At 35.7% G+C, this 23,565-nt stretch overlaps 1 protein-coding gene across 9 annotated transcripts in view; it reads right to left on the bottom strand.

The window, feature by feature from the left end:
* The window catches only part of LOC101000074 (serine/threonine-protein kinase TNNI3K), a 309,317-nt gene that overhangs the window by 155,299 nt on the left and 130,453 nt on the right, over positions 1-23,565 (bottom strand). For 8 of the 9 annotated variants that reach the window (XM_021943016.2, XM_017962538.3, XM_009211007.4 and 5 more), the window contains 6 exons: positions 20,944-21,030; positions 20,333-20,389; positions 19,280-19,372; positions 19,137-19,194; positions 18,816-19,010; positions 17,997-18,101 (listed from right to left, as the gene is read on the bottom strand). In XM_021943016.2, coding sequence (XP_021798708.1) covers positions 17,997-18,101; positions 18,816-19,010; positions 19,137-19,194; positions 19,280-19,372; positions 20,333-20,389; positions 20,944-21,030 — 595 coding nt within the window. The remainder of the gene's footprint in view (positions 1-17,996; positions 18,102-18,815; positions 19,011-19,136; positions 19,195-19,279; positions 19,373-20,332; positions 20,390-20,943; positions 21,031-23,565) is intronic. The other variant, XM_017962535.3, reaches the window with a different exon arrangement.

Here is a 23,565-nt window from a genome sequence, read left to right as displayed (position 1 = left end):
GCCGCGCCCGGCCTTAAGTGTTCTTTAAAGGTCTTATTTGAAACTTACTTGTAACAAAGATATGAGAGTTGATACCTTAATAAACATACATTCAAACAAGTTATTTCTAGAACCATTTAAGACAAAGGGACCAAGAACTAACATTTATTGAATATCTACTGTGTGCCAGACACTGCTAGCTATTTTAAAACACTATGAGGTAGATATTGTCCCTATTTTATAATGAAAAATTGATGTTTAGAAATAACTTGTCGGCCGGACACGGTGACTCATGCCTGTAATCCCAGCACTTTGGGAGGCCGAGGCAGGCAGATCACGAGGTCAGGAGATCGAGACCATCCTGGCTAACACGGTAAAACCCCGTCTCTACTAAAAATGCAAAAAATTCACCAGGCGTGATGGCGGGCGCCTGTAGTCCCAGCTACTCGGGAGGCTAAGGCAGGAGAATGGCATGAACCCCGGAGACGGAGCTTGCAGTGAGCCGAGATCCGGCCACCGCACTCCAGCCTGGGCGACAGAGCGAGACTCCGTCTCAAAAAAAAAAAAAAAAAAAAAAGAAAAAGAAATAACTTGTTAATCACTGCAGTATTTTGAAGTGGCAGAGCTGGGATTATACCTCGATACCTCCAACTTCAAAGTGCACAGTCTTTCTGCTATACTTTGGTAACAGGTTCTCTTTTATTTTCCCACTACTCTTAAAACTGCCATCTTGATTCCTAATCTCTGTATTGTTGACCAAAGCTCATGGTAACTTCCTTTATAAGAAATGATACCGAAAGCTTTTTTGGGCAAGCCAAGCCCAGCTTTTGAGACATGGGCTTCAATTTGGGAAGTCCCTACGGTTCTCTTTTTGAAACAAATCCTAGCTATGAACCTTGATCTTCAAAGCAGGAATTTCTTGTATATAAAGTTGTGTATTCTTGCTGATTATACAAACATTTAACCAAAATATGATTTTCAAGGCACTTCACTAATCAAATGCTGAAAATATGAATATTTAAATGTATTTGCTTGTTTCTTTTTTAACTGCTTTTTTTTGTTTGTTTGTTTCTTTGACCCAGAGTATATTCTTGATTCTCACCATGGTAGGTTTTACATACCAAAAGACCACACTTTTCCTTAACATATTCTAAAGAATGTGAAGCACAATAGAAAACATATATCATAAGTTGTTTGTATTGTTCAATTGTTGAGATATCTGAACAAAGGTAAGCGTAGAAGTTATACAATTACAGCTTCCTTTCAGCAAAAACTATCTGTTAAATGTATTTGCCAAATAATAAGAATGAATATAGATAATATATCCTGTGTAGCCTGTCTGTAGAAATTTTAACATTTACAAGTAAACAAATGGCTCTCTGAAACTCCCAAACATCCCTTGTCCTGACAATGAGTACATATACTTAATATACAGTCAAGGTTAGCAAAGTAAACAAACTACTGTCCAAATGAGATCCATGTAAACTACACTTTTGTGAGTCACTTATAGTAATCAAGGGATGATTTAATTTATCACAAATACCTTCATCGTGTTTATTTTGAAGCTTTAACTTTTACACTACTAATTTCTTTCTGTCAACTAATTTTAAATTGTCCAATCAAATTGTCTGAATTTGGGCTAAGCTGACCTTGGATCAGAGTACAAAAGAAAATATTTTTCACAGACCAGTTATTTGATGTATAATTTTCACTTGTTGAGACTACATAACAGTGTCCCACAATTCTAATTTTGAAAAAGTCTGATTTTATATTTATTACACATGAATTATATTATTTATATGATTTCCTTTCTTAAACTTGATTGTAAATTAATTAATTTATTGTATTTTTTCTGAGTTACAATATCAAATGTCATTAGATCCCATAGATGTGTTCTCTCATAAATGATATTTTGTAAAAGGAAAAACTCATTCTAGCTGCACCCCCATGTTCCACAATTCAATGTTGAATATCTAGTAACACATTACTCTGAATAAATGGTATGATCTTAGGGTAAATTTTTTTTTTCTTTTCAGATGTTATATCTGCCAGTTTTCAATAGTGAATAGGTCTGAAGTCTTCAATCTACCAGTTGTTTGATGATATATTGGTTTGTTCTCACATTGCTAATAAAGATGTACACAATACTGGGTAATTTATAAAGGAAAGAGGTTTAATTGACTCACAGTTCCACACGGCTGTAGGCCTCACAATCACGGCGGAAGGCAAATGAGGAGCAAAGTCACATCTTACATGGCGGCAGGCAAGAGAGCGTGTACAGGGGAACTCCCCTTTATAGAGCCATCAGATCTCATGAAACTTATTCACTATCACGAGAACAGCATGGGAAAGACAAACCCCCATGATTCAATTACCTCCCACTAGGTCCCTCCCACAACACATGGGGATTATGGGAGCTACAATTCAAGATGAGATGTGAGTGGGAACACAACCAAGCCATACCAGATGATATATAAATACTCTAGGCCTTTCCTTTGTCATCCAATTTATGCACTTTCATATTTGGCTAAGGAGTAGTTTCTGTCACTGAATACCTTTTGTATCAGACCAGAACCTACAAGAATAGAAAGTAAGTGCACAGTCTCAAAGGCACCCTCTCATCTTCCCTCCTGTCAATGTTTACGGTGCTTGGACTGAACTCTTAACATTTGCAGACAGCTACCTTGACCTCAGTGTGATACAGATTTGAATTCATCAATGCCACCTTAGTAAACCTTTTTCTCTTCCATTTCAGTTACGTTGATTTTTCTCCGTTAGCTGGAATTGTCTTTGATATCCTTGATGAAATTATGTGGCAGATGATTATTTCTCCCTTGAAGGTTTTGAAAAGGACAACTACCTTTGTTCATGATTGGAAAGGTGCCAATTCACATTACTTTGCACACCTCTTTTTAAGAATTTCACACTTTTGTATTTACCACCCATGGTAGGCAATTTACTTGTATCCACATTAGAAGGAAGAACTACATCTACTTAAAGACTACAATTTGATGAGTTTTAACAGTTATATACTGCTGTGAAACCAGCATCTCAATCAATACACAAAATATTTCTGTCACCCCAAAAAGATTCATCGTCTCTCTTGCAATCAACTCCTTTCTTATTCCTCAGCCCTAGGAAAACATTAATCTTTTCAACTCTATTGATTAGTTTGCATTTTCTAAAATTATATATAAGTGAGATAATACGGTATGTACTATTTTATGTGTGCTTTCTTTCACAGAGCATAAGTGGAATGAAGGCAGAGAATGTTGACCATATTTAACCCACAGTTGAGATAATTCTGATCAATTAGGAGGAGTGAGGAGTAGCTGAGAAGTGAAAAAGATAGGTTAGATAAATCAAAATATTTTTTACTAATATGAGTAGAAGGCACAATATATTGGTCCTGTTACAACTGTAAAGAGTATTTAAAAAGGGAACAAAAATCCTTATCAGAGACCAACTTCTGGGTCAGCTAAAAATTAAAAGTTTTCCATTAAGGCATCCAATAATCACTATATTTAAGAAGCTGAACATCAACATGAAACAAAATTGTGAAATGATTAATTTAGACATAAAAATTTAACAAGTTCAGGAAATGTTGCCACTGTTTTTTCAGGTTCACATGAATCTGATTTTAGTTCCCACATACTCTTTTCAGAGGAATATTTAAATAATTTGACTGTGACAAGCCAAACTGTTTTTGAGACCTCATTGAAAGTCAAATGAAAACATTAATCAAATGCAAAAATATTCCAGTCAGGCATAGAAATGCTGCAGGTTAGAAAATAAAAATGTTGCCTGTGAGAGGGAAAATCAATTGATTTAGAAAAAGCAAGTATTGGTTCAAATCTACATGGTTGGTAGTGACTGGAAATCACTACAATTTCAGGAGGTTGTATTTTTCTTCAAAATCATCAGATAGTTTTGAGCTGTAGCTACATTGCAAAACCAGTTTGTTTGACTAACTTTTCACCTGAGTAAAATAGAAAATCAGATCAGTCAAACAACTGATTGTCTTTCCCTTTCTCATTGTTTTTTATGGACAGGCTTTAGTGACTAGCATGCAAATAATTATCTACAGCACAAAATAGCCAGAGAAGTGACTTGTGGAATAGCAGTGTTAATTGAGCAAAAGAATGACTTTCATACTCTTAAATGCCACAGAATTGTTCAATATTAAGTGAGCACTACCTTCTCATTTCAGCTATGAATTCTAGAAAGTACAGCTCCTTTGGTAAGGTGATCTGACAAATACATTGCATTGCTATTCAGTCAGTGCTGCTCCTGTTTTGTGGGGCCAAATGACTATACATCGCTATCTTTTGGATTATCTGACTATTGCTACTGTTTTGTGGGGTTAAATGACTAAACATCCTTATATTTTGGATTATCTGACTACTGCTCCTGTTTCGTGGGGCTAAATGACTACATATCCCTATATTTTGGATTATCTAACTATCTAGTGTGGGTAATAACCTTAGTCTGTCACTTACCAGCTTTATCGCCTAGATAATTTGCTAAGTCTCTTTAAGCCTTTTTCTGTCATGTGTTCAAAACTGTCATCATATAGAGCTATGAAGATTTAATTAGATGATGTCTGTGAAGCACTGAGTTCAATGCCTGGCATAAAGAAACATTAATGTATGTTATTCTTATGTTCCTTGATTATTATTAATTCATTCATCTGACAATTATTAATTGAATTTTTATTAGGGCCCAGTCACTGTACAAAGCACTGGGAATAAAATGGTGAAAAATCCACAGCTCCTGTACCAATTAAGCTTAGTGTATAGTGGGAACACTCTCAAGTTCATGAACAATTTTAATAGTGTAAGAAGTGCTCTCCTGAAATAAGCAAGAGTATGATGTGCTGTGGGAATGTGTAGGAGGGCTTCCTGAAGGAAGCATTTGGGATAGACAGGAGTGAGAAGGAAAGCTTTATGGAGGAAGTGTGAGGAGGAGCACAGAGGAGAAGAGAGAGGTAACGCAGGGGCGAACGTTTGTGTCTGAGGGAATAGCATGTGTTAAGACCTATAATAAATGAAACTTTTCAGGTGGAGGCTATAGAGACAGTTCCACCAAGAAAGCCAGAAAACAAAACAAGAACAGAAAAATTCTTCTTTTTCCTTTCTAGCGCTTACAGTGCTGAAGAACAAGCTGGGCAAGTAACAGCTCTTTAGCCTCACTCATATTTAGAAAGCAAAAAAGAAGAAACATTGTCAAACCCACAGTAGATTAATAAAAGTTCAATGCTAAATGTCTGCCTGCAAGGCCACCCATATCTCAATAGAAGACGACTCAGAATGTCTTTCACATTCTTTGTATGAAAAGAAAAAAAAAAAGAAATTAAAGAAAGAGAAAGAATTCGAAGCCTATAATCAATCTTTTCCTTTACAAAACCCAGCAATTCAGGAGGCCTGCCAGAGGCTAAGTCTTTCAGAGACCACGGACAGGAAAAAGCTTATTAAAATGTGCTTCATTCCCAAAGAAAGAGGTCACTCAAGATCCCCAGACCCTTAACTCTGAATAGATTTAATGAAAGCCAACTGCTATTTTAAGAATTTAGAAGGGGGATTTCCCTCCCTAAAGAAAAGAAGGCAGACATCGTCAATGCTCTAACGTTATTTCATCTATGGCACCAGGCATGCTTTTCACTAACTTTCTGTAGGTTGCTAAAGCCCTTAAATGAGGATTTAGTGACTGAGAATACAGTTCTTCACCTACAAGGCTTGAAACGTAATTGATACAAAGACCATCCCTCCAGGATTAAAGAGTTCTAATCATTCTGTGAGGCTTGCATGCTCTTTCCTCCATGCTGGCCAAAGAAACACTGCATCTTTCAGAAAGCGACTATGCTGTTTCCCACATCATTTGGTAAGCACAAAACCTTTCACCTTCAGTTAGAGAAAGATAATCTAGACTATTCTGCAAATAGTACTGATGCAGCAACTGGATACAAAATGAATCTTAGTCCAAGACTTTCTGGTAACCGTGCTTTATGTAATTAATATAAATTGTATACAAATATCTCTTGTAGAATCTTTCTCTAAAGTCCTAGTTGACTGTTGTCCTGGTACTCTTATTAATCACAAGGGTATTTCTGTGAATAGGTAGACATGGGCATCATTATTTCCATTTTGTAAATGAGGAATCTGAGGCAGAAAACAGGAAGTGACATAACAGCAACAGAATAAGAACAGGAATAGAAATGACAAAAACGATTGTCTCATGGGAATCAAGAAGGTGTGATAGAATGAATTCTTCCTTTTCTTTCACTATTGAAGGAAGGATAAGGGACAACAACCTTCTCAATGATAATTTTGAAAACATCCTCCCTGGCTGTTTATAGTCAGAAGACAATTGCTGAGTTGAGTCGCTGAGTGCTACCTGAGTATAGAGAAGAAAAGCTGCCTAACCACATAGGTACTATACACATCCTCTGTAAAAATAGAGCCTCTCCTACTTGGATTTTTCAGTCTCCAGAATGTGCCTCTGATGATACTTCCCCTTCTCTGTCTTTATATATCCAAATAAATGATGGTTGAATGTCTAAATGGATGGTGTTTAAATTGCACCTTTAAGTTTTGTGAAGGAGCCCTAGGAAGAAGAATCACTGAGAAGGATCTTGGATAATCAAATAACCTCATTAACCCTCAGCTACATTTTTAATCAAATTCTATTCCAGATCTGCATCTGTCTAATGGGAGTATCAGACTGAATCCCTGATTCAAGTTCAAACAAAGAAGGAGTAAGAGGTCTTAATGAAGGCAGTAATCTGTTATTTGAGTCCCCTTGACCTTCTCTATAGAAAGAGATCTACAGTAAAACAATCCAATTATTTTCCAGATCTTTATGACAAGAAGAAATTGTCCATCTGAGATATTATAAGCAAAGTTTGTGTAATACAATCAAAAAGGAGAGCTAGGTAATTAGAAACATTAATTCAGGAAAGCAACTTGGGCATGGAAGAATATTTAATAGTGAAAAGATTCTTTCAGAAGAATAAAGAAGAAAAATAATGCTAATAATGCTAATGTATTTTCTCATTTAAATCCAATAAGGTAGGAATAAATATAACCATCTTAGAAATTAGAAAACTGATATGTTGAGGAAATTAACCAAGGAGACAGGTAAAATGTGGCAGAGCTGGGATGTGAACATGCTTAGTCTGGCTTCAGTGCCTATGCCCTCAATTAGTTCTCCTGTGGTCTTCCAATAGGGTGATAGCCCACATCAACACATATCCCCAGAGGTGTCCACGCTGTAGTCCCAACCAGAGAGGACTAATATTATTTGGAAACTTTCTTCCAAATAGGGAGGATTTTGAAATAGAAAATATTAAATGGGACTTTAAAAAGGTTTATAATTATCTGTATCTCTTTTTCTAGGCCAAATTCAAAGTATAGCTAGCTACTGGAAATTCAATCAGTTAGAAAGAAATTTCCGCTTATTAAGATTGTTTCTCATTTATCAGCTAGAAATTTTGGCTCTGGGTCCATAGTCAGGTTGCACTCAATTAAACTCCAGAATCTTAAGAACACAAGAACACAAACGAATCTCAGCAAGCAAGGGTTGAAAACGATGAAGTGAGAAATGCACAGATTACCACATGGCAGCATTAATATCATTATTGAAAGGTTAGCTGCTTAGGAAATCGACAAGGTGCCAAGAGGGCATTCACGGTGCCTCCCAAGAAATGAGAGCAGAGAAGAAACGAAGCCGAACAGAGAAAAGCTTTTGTTGACATTTTCAAAAGCCGACTTTATACAGGCCATATCCCCAAAGAATAGAAAATGGCAATGTAAGAAACCAGTAACACCAGAAAATTGCAGGCCAGTGAGTTCACCACCAGTTACAGGAAAGCATTTGAAAGGTTTTAGAGGATCAGGAGGGGATTCACTTCTCCCCCTATGCTCAGTCTGTGGGTGAGGGAAGGTGACATTGTTATGGGGAAGGTACAGTTGCCACACTAGCTTTGGGCATTCGCAGGGTGTGAGTGTTGTATTAAGGAAAGGGGCTGCAGAGTGAACCACTTCAACCACTAGAACGCACTGGAATAAGTAATCCTGATGCCAGGTTCCAGTGTAGAGTAGCACTATTTCTATATCAAATAAAAAGTAAATGTTGGTATCGTAGGATTTCTAGTTTTGGTCAAATTAGTACTTTTCTGTGCTGTTATACACACAGAACCATTTATTTGCATGCACACATCATCTTGTGTAGCATTTCAAATGCCATACAGAAGATGTGAGATTGGGGAATTTGTCTGTCTGGGCTGAATGAGGCAAATGTTCTGATGGGAGCTACTGGGAAAGATGATAAGTTTGTCCAGGTTTATGCAAGCAATATGACAGTGTGGGGAAAATGAATGACGTTTTCTGACTTAAATACACCTGTTTTCATTTAAAGGGAGTATGTGTCTAAGGGAATTTATTTAATGGGGTGTTAAGTAAGAGCACTATTTTTAGAATTAGTGAATGCAGCCAAAATTAAACGAGATGTTCTAATGAAGGCAGATGAGAGAAGAACAACATTTTAACTGGCCTTGGGAGGAAACTTTAGCTATTTCTCTAGGGGGACAAAAAGAGGACAAGTCAGGACTAAAGGACACTCTAGTAGTGAAGTATGGGAGGGAGAATCTTAACCAAAATGAAATGTCAAGAGAATGTTTGGAACATAGTTGGTCCTCTGGAAACTATGAGCATTAATTGAGGAGGCAGGCATGAATCTACCCTCAGAGAAAAACCAGGAAGAGTGGGATGGTGAATCTCTGTGTAAATAATGGGTAGAAACTTGAGTCAGAGAGAACTCACTGTTTCTTCCGGAGGTTCGGGGAGCTGAGGACAGACTGACTTCAGATGGAAACCGAGCATGTCAGAAATGGGGACAGAAATTATGACTGGACATCAGCAACCGAGTGCAGCTCATAAATAGGATTAGAGTAATTTGTAGAACGAAATGGTTAAGGAGTCCCTTCTGTTGGATGTGGTACAAGGTTCTCTAAATACGGTGGTCATCGTCTTTTTATTTTAACGTTTACTCCTAATGAAAAAAATGTGTGTGTGTGTGTGTGTGTGTGTGTGTATGTGTATGTGTGTTTACTGACACACAGTGCACGAGATTATGACTTAATGTTTTAAAGTGTATATAGCCTATTTAATACTATTATATTTATATAGTTACATGTTTTTCCTCTTGAGCCATATTTTGCTTCAGGGACATAGTCACAGGTTTTTCTTCTTGGGCCACATTTTGATTCATAGACATATGTCCCCACACTCCCAAAGCTACTCTCATGTTTTTAAATTAACAAAAGTGAATGAGAAGAGTTATTTCAAAATTAGTTCATATATAGCATGCTTTATTAAGTAGTTTTCATTTGTTTCCCAATTACTGCTATTAGTTCATAAATTGTGAAAATACATTAATAAACTAAAAACATTTAGTATGCAACTAACATTATATTTGTATAACTGACTCATGCAAATCCAGATCAGATTTCTCAAGTATAACCATTACTCAGACTCCTATTACCTGTTATTGACAGTGTACATAGGGTCAATGTAGCACAGACTTCTGGCTGACCACTAAAACTCATTTCCTCTTCTTCTAGGCACACAGCTAGGCTACATTTCCCAGGACCTCATACGGTACCACCAAGACAGAGCTGACTGTACCACCCAATGCCAAGCCCTCAGTATCACTGTCAAGTCACAGTGGTCATTATGAATTGTGTAAATGCCCCTGGGGATTAGCTGAGGTGATGAAATGATATATTTATATTATAAAATTAAACTGACAACAACAAAAAAATGTGTGCCATGCTAATGCCTGGCCCATACAACATGTCATTCTCATCTTATATAGTCTTGCCTCATTAATGCTCATTTGAATTTGGATGACCCTCAAGGAGACCCCAGAAGTCACATATTGAAGATAGGTCCTGAGTAACATCATGGATAGGGACCACCTCAACAACTTGTTCATCCACACAATCAAGATGTAAATTTCAATTGTATTGGGAATCATTATACATTATGGACTCTATCATTACAGCAGATAAACTACCCTAACTAATCTGAATTTCATATTGGAAATATTAATAAATTATATAATTTAATTTTTTCATTACTCAAAGCAGTAATAAAATTGAGTCTGATTGCAGCTGATTGCTTTTTTAAAGAAAAAATTTAACTTGAAAATCTGAAATCAGATTACAATTTTGGACATAAACATTTCAGAACTACAGGTAGTCCTAATCCCTAAGGCATCCATTGTATATTATGAATTAACTTTTCTTCTATGTACTCCCAATAATAGTGATTATTTCTCATGCTGAGGAGATTTGAAAATCATCCCTGAACTCACCCTCTGTGGAGCTGACTTCTCTCTTCTAGTTTTAAAAGGCTGGAAGCATTACAAGAACACATGGAAATGTGTATGTTTATATGGGCATTTATATATAAATGTGTACACTTACATGTGCATTGATATGATAGTGAATTCAAAAGACAGAGATCCAAAGACCCATGGTATCTATGACACAGAATAGGTACAAAGATCTAGCAGTTTCCATGGGAGTTGTGTTATATGGGCTAGGCTCCTCGGGAGCAAATTACTTAGAATTCATGGGTGATATCAGAAAGTTCCCAGGAGTGTAGAATCTACACAGATAGCCAAAACAGAAATAAAAGTTTTAATATCAGACAACTGCAGTGCACACTGCCGTTCATGTGGTTATTCAAGGCTATAAACCCCAGAAGAATACAGAATATGTACATATATATATGAATCCTTCTCTATATGTGTATCTAATATATATAATTCTGTATTATATGGGTATAAAGTACTCACATAAACCATGTGAAATATAATTGTCTGGTATTGAAATTTTTGTATCTGCTTTGGCTACTTGTGAAGACTCTACACTCCTAGGGAACTTTCTAGTGCCATTCATAAACTAGAAGTTATTTTCCCTGGAGGAGCCTTGTATAGTACAACTCCCATGGAAACTGCCAAATCTTGGGACCTATTCTGTGCCATAGGTACCATGGCTGTGTGAATCTCTGTCTTTGACATTCATTACTGAATAAGTAGATACGCACATGTATGAATGAATGAACAATTAGACTGACTTTAGGGTGACGATTTTGAAAACATTTGGAGTTACATTGTGACTTGATTCCCTAGTATTCCCACTTTACTCTGTCAGCAGAGAAGAATGAAGTTATATGGCAAATGATTAAGAAGAATAATTGACATCAGACAAAAATGTGATTCTCAACCTTGCCTAGATATTGGAATAACTTGAAGTGCTCTCTCTCCAAATATGATACGTGGGCTCTAAGCCTGGAGATTCTGATATAATCAGCTTCGAGATTTTCTTAAAGTTCTCTTAGAGACTCTGTGCAGCCAAAGTTGAGAACCACTGCACTAGAACAATGTTTCCTCTCCTAGATCATAAGAATTAATTGGTAGTCTTGTTTAAATTGTAGATTCTCAGGCCCAATGTAAGACATTCTGAGTCAGTCCCTTCAGTGCCTTTGAATCTTTTTTTTTTTTAAATGAAGGCCCCCAAGTGATTCTTCAGGAAAGTTTGTAAATGCTTCCTTAGGCTCTAAGCTCTGCTAGAAAAAGTGTTATGATCTGTTATTCTCACCTGTATCCCTGGGGCATGGCATAGACCCTAGATCATATTGTGCATTCAATAAGTATTTTATATTATTTAATTAAATGACATTTTTAAAGTGCAAATGAGTAAAAAGAATTGATAAAATTTAAAATGCCACTGTGATGACTGGTTTTATACTACAGAATCACAGATACAGGGCTGTTAAGGATTTCACGAGTTTTAATGGGTTCTCTTGCAGGACTTTTATAAGTATGATAATACAATCAGTTAATTGGTCTGCATATGGGTATTCAGAAGTCTCCTGAAGATGATATTTGCCAATGGATGCAAAATTCTTTCTGTATAAGCACTTATTAGAAAAGTCACAAGTTAAAGAAATAGCTGGGAGAGGGATTCTGTGACATATGGAATTTCAGGAACACAAAATTAGAAAATTAATGATTTGTTTATTTTACTTAATTGTTGTGTTTTCTTACATGCAGGAATTTTATATTTTGCATTCAACTGAGAGGCAAATGCATATGTCAAATTAAAAGCAACTATTACAATTTTCTATCAATAATATTTTTCTTTGGCACTTCCTAAAATCTTCACTATTTTAGTTAAATGTCATCTTCAAAATTAAGATTCTTTTAGCTCATAACAGCTCTGTCTTTTTAAATTACCTATCATTTGTCATTGGAAAGTTGGCTATTTTAAAATTATCACTCATTATTTTCTTTTATACCCACCAGAATAAGCTGACAGTCAAAAACAGTGAATCCTTCTCAGATCCAGACCCCAAACTAATTAGTTATATCATATAAAAAAATCTCTGTACGTATGAGAATATTGTTGTAACCCTTCAATGGGTTCTCCTTGCCTGGTGCCTAGATAAATCTGATTTATCAAGACAGGGGAGAATTGCAATAGAGAAAAGTTTAATTCACGCACAGCCAGCTGCACAGGAGAGAAGAGTGTTGTTATTACTCAAATCAATCTCCTCAAAAACGTGGGGATGGGATTGTTAAGGAAAACCTCGTGGGTAGGGGTCTGAAAGTGGGGAATGCTGATTGGTTGGGTTGGAGATGAAATCATAGGGTGTCAAAGCTGTCCTCTCGATGCTGAGTCAGTATCTTGGGGACAGGAGACCAGATGACCCAGTTTATCAGTCTGGGTGGTACCAGCCGAGTCATGCTGTACAGCATCAGCAAAATACCTCAAGCACTGATCTTAGGTTTTGCAATAGTGATGTTATCCCCAGAAGCAATTTGGGGAGGTTTCGAATCTTGCAGCCTCCAGCTATGTGATTCCTAAACCATTATTTCTAATCTTGTGGCTAATTTGTTAGTCCTGTGAAGGCAGTCTAGTCCCCAGGCAGGAAAGAGGTTTGTGTTGGGAAAGAGCTATAATTGTCTTAGTTTCAAGTTCCTCCCAAAGTTATTTTGGACTATGTCCAGGAATGAACAAGAACAGCTTGCAGGTTAGTAGCAAAGTGGAGTCAAGTCAGATCTTTCAGTCATAATTTTCTCAGTTATACTCTTTGCAAAGGTGGTTTTAATTGTGGAGTGTTTTTCCATCCCCAATATTAAAGGGAACAAATGAGGGATTAAGAGTAATAAAAAATGCATTTTGTATGGTGCTTCACAGTTTATAAAATGATTTCATATACATATTTCATGTGAATGTCATGTGCACCTTGTGATGGAGGTTATCACTATTTAATTCCTTACAGTGTTAATATAACATATATAATACTATATATTTATACAAGGAGAATACCATATATTTTATCCATGTATGTTTGCAGTGATGTTTCTGCTTCAATCTCCAACAATTTGAAAAATATACTTTTCCAAGAAAAACACACGGCTTCTAGTATTAAGTAAAAAGCTTTAAATCCTTTAAGCTATAAATAATGACTAGCAAGCTCAAATGCCACAAAATGAATGTATATATTAGGCCAAATATAAGTTGGTAGGTGGTGAGGTCTACAGCAAATTAGAGAGGTGCATTCCTGCTTGAATTATGAACATTTTCAAAATATTTAAACACTATGGGCCAAACAAAACCTATCTGCATGCTTTCTATGCAACATCTGTTCCACACCAGCAGAACATGGAGTGTGAAAGAAGAAATAAAGCAGGAACACAGAAGCATAAGACGATGATATGAGAAATTGTTTGGGTCACAGGAATTGACTTTTTAAAAGATTAAAGTACAGAGAGTAAGGTTGATAAATATTGCTGATGCCCATTCAATATCATCAATATGCTCCTTCCATCTCTCTCTTCTGACGTGGTTTTGCTGTTGTTGTTGTTACAGTAGAAGATACAGAATACTACAGACTTAGTCTCTTTAGTCAGTTTCCTTGTCTTTAAAACGGAAATAATAATAACTGTCCCCTAGAGTTGTGTGGTTAAATGAAAGCATGACAAAGGCTTAGCAAAGCTCCTTTCATATTGTGAAAAATAAACGGTAGGTATTATCATTATCATCATTTCCATTGAAAATAACTACTTTCTTACTCCTTCCTTGAACTTTTCCTTAGTGTATACACTTGGCCCTCTAAATTCACAGGTTTCACTTCTGTGGATTCAACTAACCATGGATCAAAAAAAATGTTTAAAAGATTGTGTCTGTATTGAAGACGTATAGACTCTTTTCCCTTTGTCATTATACCCTAGACAATACAGTGCAAGAACTATTTACATAGCATTTACATTGTACTAGATATTATAGGTAATCTTGCAATGATTTAAAGAACAGGAGAGGATGTGCATAGGAAATATGCAAATGCTACAGTGATTAATACCAGGGACTTGAGCATTCTCAGACTTCGGTATCCTTGAGAGGTCCTGGAACCAATCTCCTGCAGATACCAAGGGGCATTTACTGAAGATCAAAATTAACTTTCAGAACTGGAAGGTAAAACCCTCAGTTGGCTTTGCTTGCCATGGGAAAAATAGAGTTCTTTTTTTTTTTTTCCACTCAAATAATTGCAACAACCACAAACTCAAATATAAAAGTGCCCTATCCTGTGGGCTCAAACATCCTTTTCCCTTTAAAATTATAAAAGTTATTGGGCAAGTTGGATGCTATACACAAGTAGTCATACTTACACCAATTAGGTCATTGCTTTGTAAAATGACATTCATAGAAATGCCACAAGAATTTGGTTCAGTTAAAAAATATTAATTAGACATTTTCTCTGTGTAAGACACAATGCTCAGTTCAGAAAATGTGAGATGAAGAGAGCAGTCTCTGACCCTGAAACCCTGACTTGTCCAGGCTAATGGGGAATATAAAAGTATAAACAGACCATGTCAATACAAATGCAAATAAGTGTACGAGTTTCCCAATCTCTGATGTGCATCTTTCTCTCTACTTCTTTGAGTGAGACTTTCCAGGTACTATGCTAAAGCAGAGGTTAGTATGCTGTGAAAACCCTGAGAAAAGATTAATGCCTGTTCTTCAAACTCTACGTTTAGCTCCACATACGCTAAGAAGCATTCTACTCCACTTTCATCTTTGACTTATTTGAAATCCTCTGAAAGTCACTATTTCATCATTTTGACCCTTAGTTATTTTCTATATAAAGTGGAACTTGAGTTGCTTTCTGGGTATATGTCTTATACAGCCAAGTAGTGCAGTAAGCTCTCTGAGGGAAAGGACCCAGGCTCTTTTGAGCCATGTACAATGCTACATATGCATGCATCTGAAAAACAATGTTTTGCTGTTGTTACCAGATTAAAGATTGATAGAAAATGGTCTACAAATAATTGATACAATAGTTTTGGACTCTGTCATAATGAAGGCACCTACAAAATGGTGTTTCATAAAATTTTAAAACTTTTTGATGCAATTAAGCATTTAGGTTAGATTAGAGGCAGCACAAATTGTAGATATAAACCTATATTGGCTATATAGTAAATGTTCTGTTTTTATTTTAAACAACATTTATATTTTTGGTCCTGCCCAACAACTGGTGGTAACAACTTGCACATAACTCACAGGGCAACAGAATATATAATGGCCCCACAAATGAAGAGTTACAGCTAGAGAAAACTTGCAATGATTACTTATTGCAATGATTACTCATTTGTTTTAACACCATGTGCAACAATGTTTGGGATGGAAAGATAATACTCTTAAAACACAAAATCATCAGTTTATATTATGCTAATTTGTCATCTAAATCTGTTTCTGAAACAGTTAAATGTTTGTTAACGTAAATGTTTGGTTTGAAATTAAGAAAGGTAAAGAACTAATAGCTAACAATTAAGAAATGACTTGTATGTGAAAACTAGTAAATAATTACAAATAGATTGGGACTTATATATGTTTACATTCAATATCTAAGATTCTGCCACTCACGTATCTGATTTATCTCTCCAATCTTTCATATCTATCTGAGAAGAGAAAAATAGCTGAGGGCAGTCTAAGCAGTATGAGCAACACAAAATTTATCAGGCCCAGAGAGACATGAGCATGGGACTTTAGTCATGTCTCCAATCTCCATTCCCCTGGGGCAATAATGTAAAGACATTTTGTTCCTGACTAGCTGTGTTACCCATTATCTTTATGTTCCTATAATTTTTGATTAAAGAACAAGGTATAGTCAATCAAAAGCTTATATTATTTTAATGTAAATTCTTGGTAAACAACTTAAAAACTGCTTTTTCTTAAAAACTAACTTGTAATCACTGCTAATGGGAGTATGTATTCAGGACAACTTGAATCCATGCTCATGAGTAATGATCCTTAAGCTCTGAGCTTGAATAAACTCTGTATTTTGTTATTTAAAGTTGACATGCCTCTTCCTTTCATTTCCACTGCCACTAGTGAAATTCTGCTTTTCATTACTTCTTATCTAGATTACTGCAACAACTGCCTCACTAGTTTCTTGACTTTCCCTTCAAGTTGATATTTTACCAGATGCCAGATTAATCTTTCAGTAATATAGCTCCAAATTTGTGATTTTCAGCTCAAACATCTTCATTGTCTCCTTACAGAAAAAAAATCTGAAATACCTTAGCAATAGCATTCACTGGTGTCTGTGCTCTTGTTCTATTTTTCTATACTTTTTCCCAATTGTCCACTTCATACATTATACACACTACATACATTTATACACTCTGTACACTAAAATGAAACTATAGTTCCTATATATACCTTTAACTTTCTAATCTCTATGATTTTATTAATGTCTTCCATAAGCCTATAGGATGCTCTTCCAAACTCTACCCATCTTTCAGGACCAAGCTCACATGTCATCCCTTCCACAGAGTTGTCGTTAGAATCCTCAGAAGCAATTAATATTCTTGTTCTGAAATTTTTGTACTATATCTTGTATATAACTTATTATTTTATACCTAAAATGCATTTAGGTAAGTATTTTTCTCCTCTACATAGAGTGTGAAAACTCCTTAAATGTAGTGTATGAACATCCCAGTTTGTAAGCTCTACTGTGCTGGAAATAGTCTTTAAACATAGATGTTCAAATAGTTGTTGACCAAATGACTGACTAAAGTAATTAATATTTAGTAGTTTCAGAACTGTAAGGCTTTTATAAAGGACTGTATACACAATTTATCTGAATCTTATTGATTATCATAAAATGAAAGCGATTGATGTGGAGTAATCTGACTTGCTTCATAAACTAAATCAGTGTTTGTCCAACTATTCTCTACAGCACCTTTGGGCTTCCACAGAGGGGGCGCAGGAATCTCTCTCCTTAGCAGTGGGAAATGGGAAGTAAATAGAGTTTTCTCCTCCCTACTTTACCTTCACCCAACACTGCTCCATTTTGTATATTGGCCTTTCCTATAGGACTTTACTCAGAGAAAGTTTTCACCATTTAGGAAAAGTTTTGAGATCCCTTGGGGTTCCACCACTGAACAGTCTGATTTCATATTTGTTTCACACGAAATCCTCTTTACCTGATAACTAGGTAAATAAGCTGTTGTGGTTAAGCTGAATTTACTAATATAAAAATACAAAAATGGTAGCACAAAGTACGTTTCAGATAATTTTATATCAGGAGCTACTCCAACACTTCACTTTATAGGAGACATATCATTTTTTAATAGCCATTTAGCTCACTGCTTGATCTGACCTTACTGACCTGGGAACTAGTTAGCTGATGCATCTTACAGATATTACTATATTTGTGAACATTCTTCATAGATTTAAAAGATCCCTGAGAAGCAGTTATATAGCTTTCTACTCCTTAAAAGACAATGACAAAACTTTCTATCACATAAGCTTATGGTAGCCTGTCCTCTTACCCACAGAGCACCCTCATCTGCAATAAGTCTAAAATGTATCTTCACTGAAATCTGTCTTAAACTCACAGTTAGTTATACCCTTCTGAGTTCATTATTTAGGATAAAAATACCTGTTCAAGTCACGATGTATAATTGGCTGTGTCAGGTTGTGAAGGTACTCCATGCCTTTGGCAACATCTACTGCAATAATTAATTTAGACTGCAAATCAAGAATCCTACAATTTAAAAATAGATTTAACAAAGACGAAATGGTCAAAACGAATACCAAAAAAGCAAATGATGTGTGAGAGTTGTTATTTTGTATAATCTTAACCATTTTTTCTTTCTTGAGGGTTAAGCTAGAAATTCAACAAATCTGAAAAAATAGCTTTCCTACATCAGAAAATGCTTAATTATGAATCAGTTAAGATACATGGTATCTCTTGTTTAAGATATTATACTTGGTTTTATAATTTATTTATAATACTATACTTAATTTCTTTGTAATATTGTAAAATGAAATCCATTTTAATCACTGAATGAAACTACATTCTAATTACTATATGCATAAACTCAGGAAGTGAATTCATATTGGATTTGTGCAAGATCACTTTTTTTAAACTTTATTTTATTCTGAGCTTACATATATCTTCTTTATCAGTATTTCAAATTTAGCCTAATTATTTTAAGCTCCAGTTTCCAATTTAAATTCCTTAAATTTGTTATCTTCAACTGAATTTCTGTTAAGAAAGCACAGAGTATTTCTATTCATTGAAAGACAATTATTAGGCATAAATTATTAGCAATATTAAAAATGCCACACTTGCTAGCAGCACTCAGATTTCAAAAGGTGAAGGCTCATCCAATGAAAAAGCCTCTGAAGTATTGCAAGAGTAATTCCAAAATTCTAATGGTATGTCCAAGGATAAATCAGAACAAAAGACCCATACCTTTTCTGCTCATGAAGGAGGGAGAACAGAGAACCCCCTGATATGTATTGAGTGACAATGGCAAACTGGCTGGGATCATTCAAGCAAGCGCCCACAAACTGAATTACACAGGGATGATTGAGCTGGCAGAGAATGGACACCTCTCGGCAAAACATATCCACATCTGACTTGGAGCAGTAGGTATTGGCTCGATAACTGGAAATGGCAGCAACAGAAAATTCTCAGTAAACAGATGGATCCAAAGAAGGGGCTTGCCATGCATATGCTTTTCAAAGGTCACAATTTCACCTGGATGCTAATTTTTTTCATTTGCTTGCTTACCGTTTTATAGCCACTATTTTATTTCTGCATCGTCCTTTATATACTTTCCCAAAAGAACCTACAATTGTTTAAAATAAATAAATAAACACATATTAACTTGAACTCATTCAACTAAACCAGACCTTTACTTTTTTTTAAGTTACCTGAGCCGATAATCTCATGGAACTCAATTTCTGAGAGCTGAAGATGGAAATGTGAAGGCAATCCTGCTCTTAGGAGGAGAATATCTGCCTTCTCTGCAAATAGAAATTGTCATTTTATTTTTTAAGGTGAAAAGCTCACATGTGGATGTGTATACACATGCATATATATGTTTAACAAAAAACATAATTTCCTAATAACATCTAATTTTAAATTTTCCAACTGTAATTGACTATTTGAAGATGCTAAAACCTTAACCAAAATGATCCCTGCCCCGCTGCATTAAAATCACGTTAGTTCTATGTCTTGATTCCTCACTCCTTGTTACCAGCGCTCAGGGTTTATTCCTGATCTGATCACCAACCAGCTTGCCTGCATGACATGGCAACCCTGGAGTCCAGTCCATATCACATTATGAGAAAGGTTCTGATCTGGTAACTCTCTTCAGTCTATTCCAATAGGCTTAGCCAAATATCCATAAACTAATCTCAAAGGGATGCCAATTAAATGACAGGAAATAAGCCTACGAATTATTCTAAGGAAACACTAAGAAAAAAAAATACTGTTAAAAGACTTTAAATTCCAAATAGTTAAATATATATTTACATTCGAATCAAAGTTTTTACTTTCCTGGTCCAATGTTATTCATCTCTGTGTGAAGCATACATTCAAAAAAGGTCCCAAAATATTACTTATTGGGGATATTTTGAAAAATAATATATATTTTTCATACATGTTTTCTAGCCCCAATTCTTCTTAAAGAAATATTAATATTTATAATTCATTTTTATAAAAAACAGAAACATCTAAACAGTCCTGTGAGAATTTGATTTTTCTTTAATAGTCATGTGAAATTTTCACTGTTATTATATCTTCATGCACTGAAAGGAAATAAAAGGTAAGGTTAATTATGAAAAGAATGGTCTGTCGATAATATTTGTTTTGCTTGTAAAATAGTCATCATTTGTAATATGTAAGACAAAATTGAACGTTATATTTGAAGCAATAGTTATCCTTAGTAATGAAATATAACAATTGTCCCAGATTATTAGTACCTTTTGTCATGCTTTTAATCTTCCCCAAGGGGGATGGAACAGACACATAGGAGCCATCTAGAAATTAAATTATATAATAGAGTTGAAAGTAGCAATCAGTTTTTTTCTACATAAAAGTTCAACATTATAAAAATAAGCAGGTGACGAAACCAAGTAAAACTATCGCTTCAGGCCCAAATCTTTCTCTGGATACTGAAATTGTACTGCAAGTGTTTATTTAGAAAGTGCATAAAAAGATTTTTCAGAAAATCCAAGTTGTAGCAGACTCTAGCAGATTTGTGTCTGGATATGAGTATTCAGTAATAGATTACTGAAATGGAAAACGACTGCTCTTAGCTTATCCAGGCCTTCCTAGTCGTGCACAAGCCTCATAAACATCCAGTCTGGGAAATGTTAAACTTGGAGGAGCTGCAGATTGGTGAGTTAGAAAATAGCTGAAATGGAGGCTTCCTTACGTTCAGCCTCTCCCAGACATAAGGTTACTTAAAATAAATCTAATCTGACATAGGCTATTCCCTCCTCCCTAGCCCCAGAATGATAGTAACAGAAACACAGGTTTACCTTTAGGCACAATATTATACAACAATGAAAACTGAATAAGAAAAGGGTACCTCCTCCAGGCTGAGAATATTCATTACAGAGCAATTCATCTTGAGGTCTCTTATAATGCTTCAGGAGTGTGACAATGGCATCATTCCCTTTATGAAAAGATACAACGAACAAAGAGTCCTAAATTTTGTTTAAGTTATTCAGTCTACTCTCAAATCCAAAAATTATTGGAAGTAGCTTACAACATAGGACAAATCATGAGAAATAATGTATTGCAATAGAAATTTAGTTCATTCATTCTTCGGTTCAAAATAATTTCTTAAGACTACCATATGCGAAGCACTATGGCAGGCACTCTACTGGGTACAGGTACTGGTGACGCAGTGAACAAAGTGACTATGGTCTTACCCTTAAGAAGCTTACAACGTAGTTGAACAAATAATCGGCAAAATGATGAGAATTTCTAAATAAGGCAATACTAAGTACTATGGGAGTATATAATAAGGGCACGATTGAAAGGGCAAAAAGTACATGTAGTAACCAGGAAAGAGAGATGTATTTGCTGTGATTGAGCAGTACATTTGATTCAGAATTGCAGTATTAGGATAATTTACATAGGTTTTCAGAGACAGCTGGCTGCCTGCCAATAGTTGTACTCCTCTTTCACAGGGTGATTTTGTCACTGGGAATGACTGCCCACCCAGTGACATTTTCCTATGTATCTTGCATCCAACTGTGGCTTTGTGACATATTTTCATGAAGGGAATATGAGCAAAAGTGAAGTAACCTCCAGGTCTGTGCCTTAAGAAACAGGTGAGCCTTCTCTACTCTTCTCATTTGCTGGCTAGATGCAGAAGGCTCCGAGGCTCTGAGGGTTGAAGAAAGCCATCCAGGTGGGCAGAAATGCCCACCCTGGAGTCCTATATGAGAAATACTTTTCTATTATAACACCATCAACATTCTAGGGTTTACTAGTTACACTAGGGGTTTATTATTGTGAAGGATAAAAAATGTCAAATGATCCTCTGAGTAATGCAGTGTTTTTCAATAAAATTAAACTTCGATACTGTTTTAATGCATTCACTACAAAAATAATCTATGAAGCGAATTTACAAAAGAGAAAAACAGCCAACCTTAAAGATCTTGCCACAGGATTTGTGAAATACAACAGAGCTCATTGTAAAACTGGCAGACTTAAGGAATTGAAAAAGCATAAATACTTATCCATCACAAAGGAGCTGTAGTTAACATGAATTAAGCATATACCTAGCTTATATAGAGAGTATATGCTGAGATTTGCTTTCCTTTCAAATTTTCCCTTCCCCAAAAACTTTAAATGAACAGTGCATTCAAGATTATGAGGTGGAAAAATTATGGTATTTACAAGCACGAAAAGCTTTTCCACAGGCAACAAGGCTAAGATTCTTCGAGAAAAAAAAAAAAAAAGAAAAAAAATGCATTGTGATTACAATTGCTAAAACTGGTAGCAAAACTTAAATCTACATAGTTGAAAAACTAGTATCCATATTCTTAATCATCTCCAGCTTTCTATTCATGACTGGTGGATCTCCAATTTTCTCAAATCATAGACATAAGTCATAATGAAATAACATGGGAGGCAGTCCCATTGGCATTCTTTCTTTGAACCATAGTGAGCTCACAATCAGGGAAACCTTAAGATATTAAGGACATTAGCCAACAAACACATTTCTACAGGAAGCACCTAATAGGCAGAGAGAATAGATAATGTAGTAGTCCCAAGATGGGAGCAAACATACCATGTTTAGAGAATGAAAGAAGGCCAGTGTGGCTTCACAAGCAAGGATGAGAGTGGTATCAGATTTGGTTGGAGAGGTAGCCAAGTGTACTTCACGTGGACTAGTGCTTCTCAAACTTTTTACTATGTATAAGAATCACTTGGAGTGCAAGTTCAAACTGATTCCTGAGCCCCGTCCCAATAGATTACGATTGAAAAAGTCGGTAGTAGGGGCTGAGTGTTGCATTTCTAACAAGGTCCCAGGTGATGCTCATCAGCAATCTGCACTTTGACTATGACTGATGTAGAGCTTTACAGGTGAGGATAAGGAAATCAGATTTTCGTGTCGTGTAGGCAAGATGGGGAGCCGCTGAAGCATTTTAATTAGTTAAAGGATGTGATTTGTTTTACTTTTTAAAAAGATCCTCATCTACAGGTTAGAAATGATAATCCACCCTTGTAAGATTGTTTTAAAAATTACCTAAGATGATGTATGTAATATGCCTTACAGTTCTAACACATCAATGTGCCTTTTGGGTCTTGTCACTGCTTTTTCACTTTACTTTTTGCCGCAAGAATTGTAGGTGAACTTGGAAACTCCTTTTTGGAACTTCAGATGAATCTTCTAAATACCAGTCTATTCATTTTCTATTGCTGCTATTGCCAGTTATGAAAAACATAGTGACTTGAACAACACAAATTTATTATAACATAATTCAGGAGGTCAAAAGTCCAACATGGTTTTCTCTGAGCTGAAATCAAGGTGTCAGCAGGACTGCATTTCTTTCTAGAGGCCTTAGGAGATAATTGGTTTCCTTGACTTTTCCAAGTTTTAGAGGCCACCCACATTCCTTGGCTTGTAACCCCCTTCCTATAGCTTCAAAGCCAGCAATGGTTGGCTTAGTCCTCATATCATATTACTCTGACC

The sequence above is a fragment of the Papio anubis genome, chromosome 1 (genome assembly GCF_008728515.1).
Source record: "Papio anubis isolate 15944 chromosome 1, Panubis1.0, whole genome shotgun sequence".
Taxonomy (NCBI): domain Eukaryota; kingdom Metazoa; phylum Chordata; class Mammalia; order Primates; family Cercopithecidae; genus Papio; species Papio anubis.
Note: the sequence above shows the minus strand (reverse complement) of the source record. Positions and strands in the feature narration are given on the sequence as shown.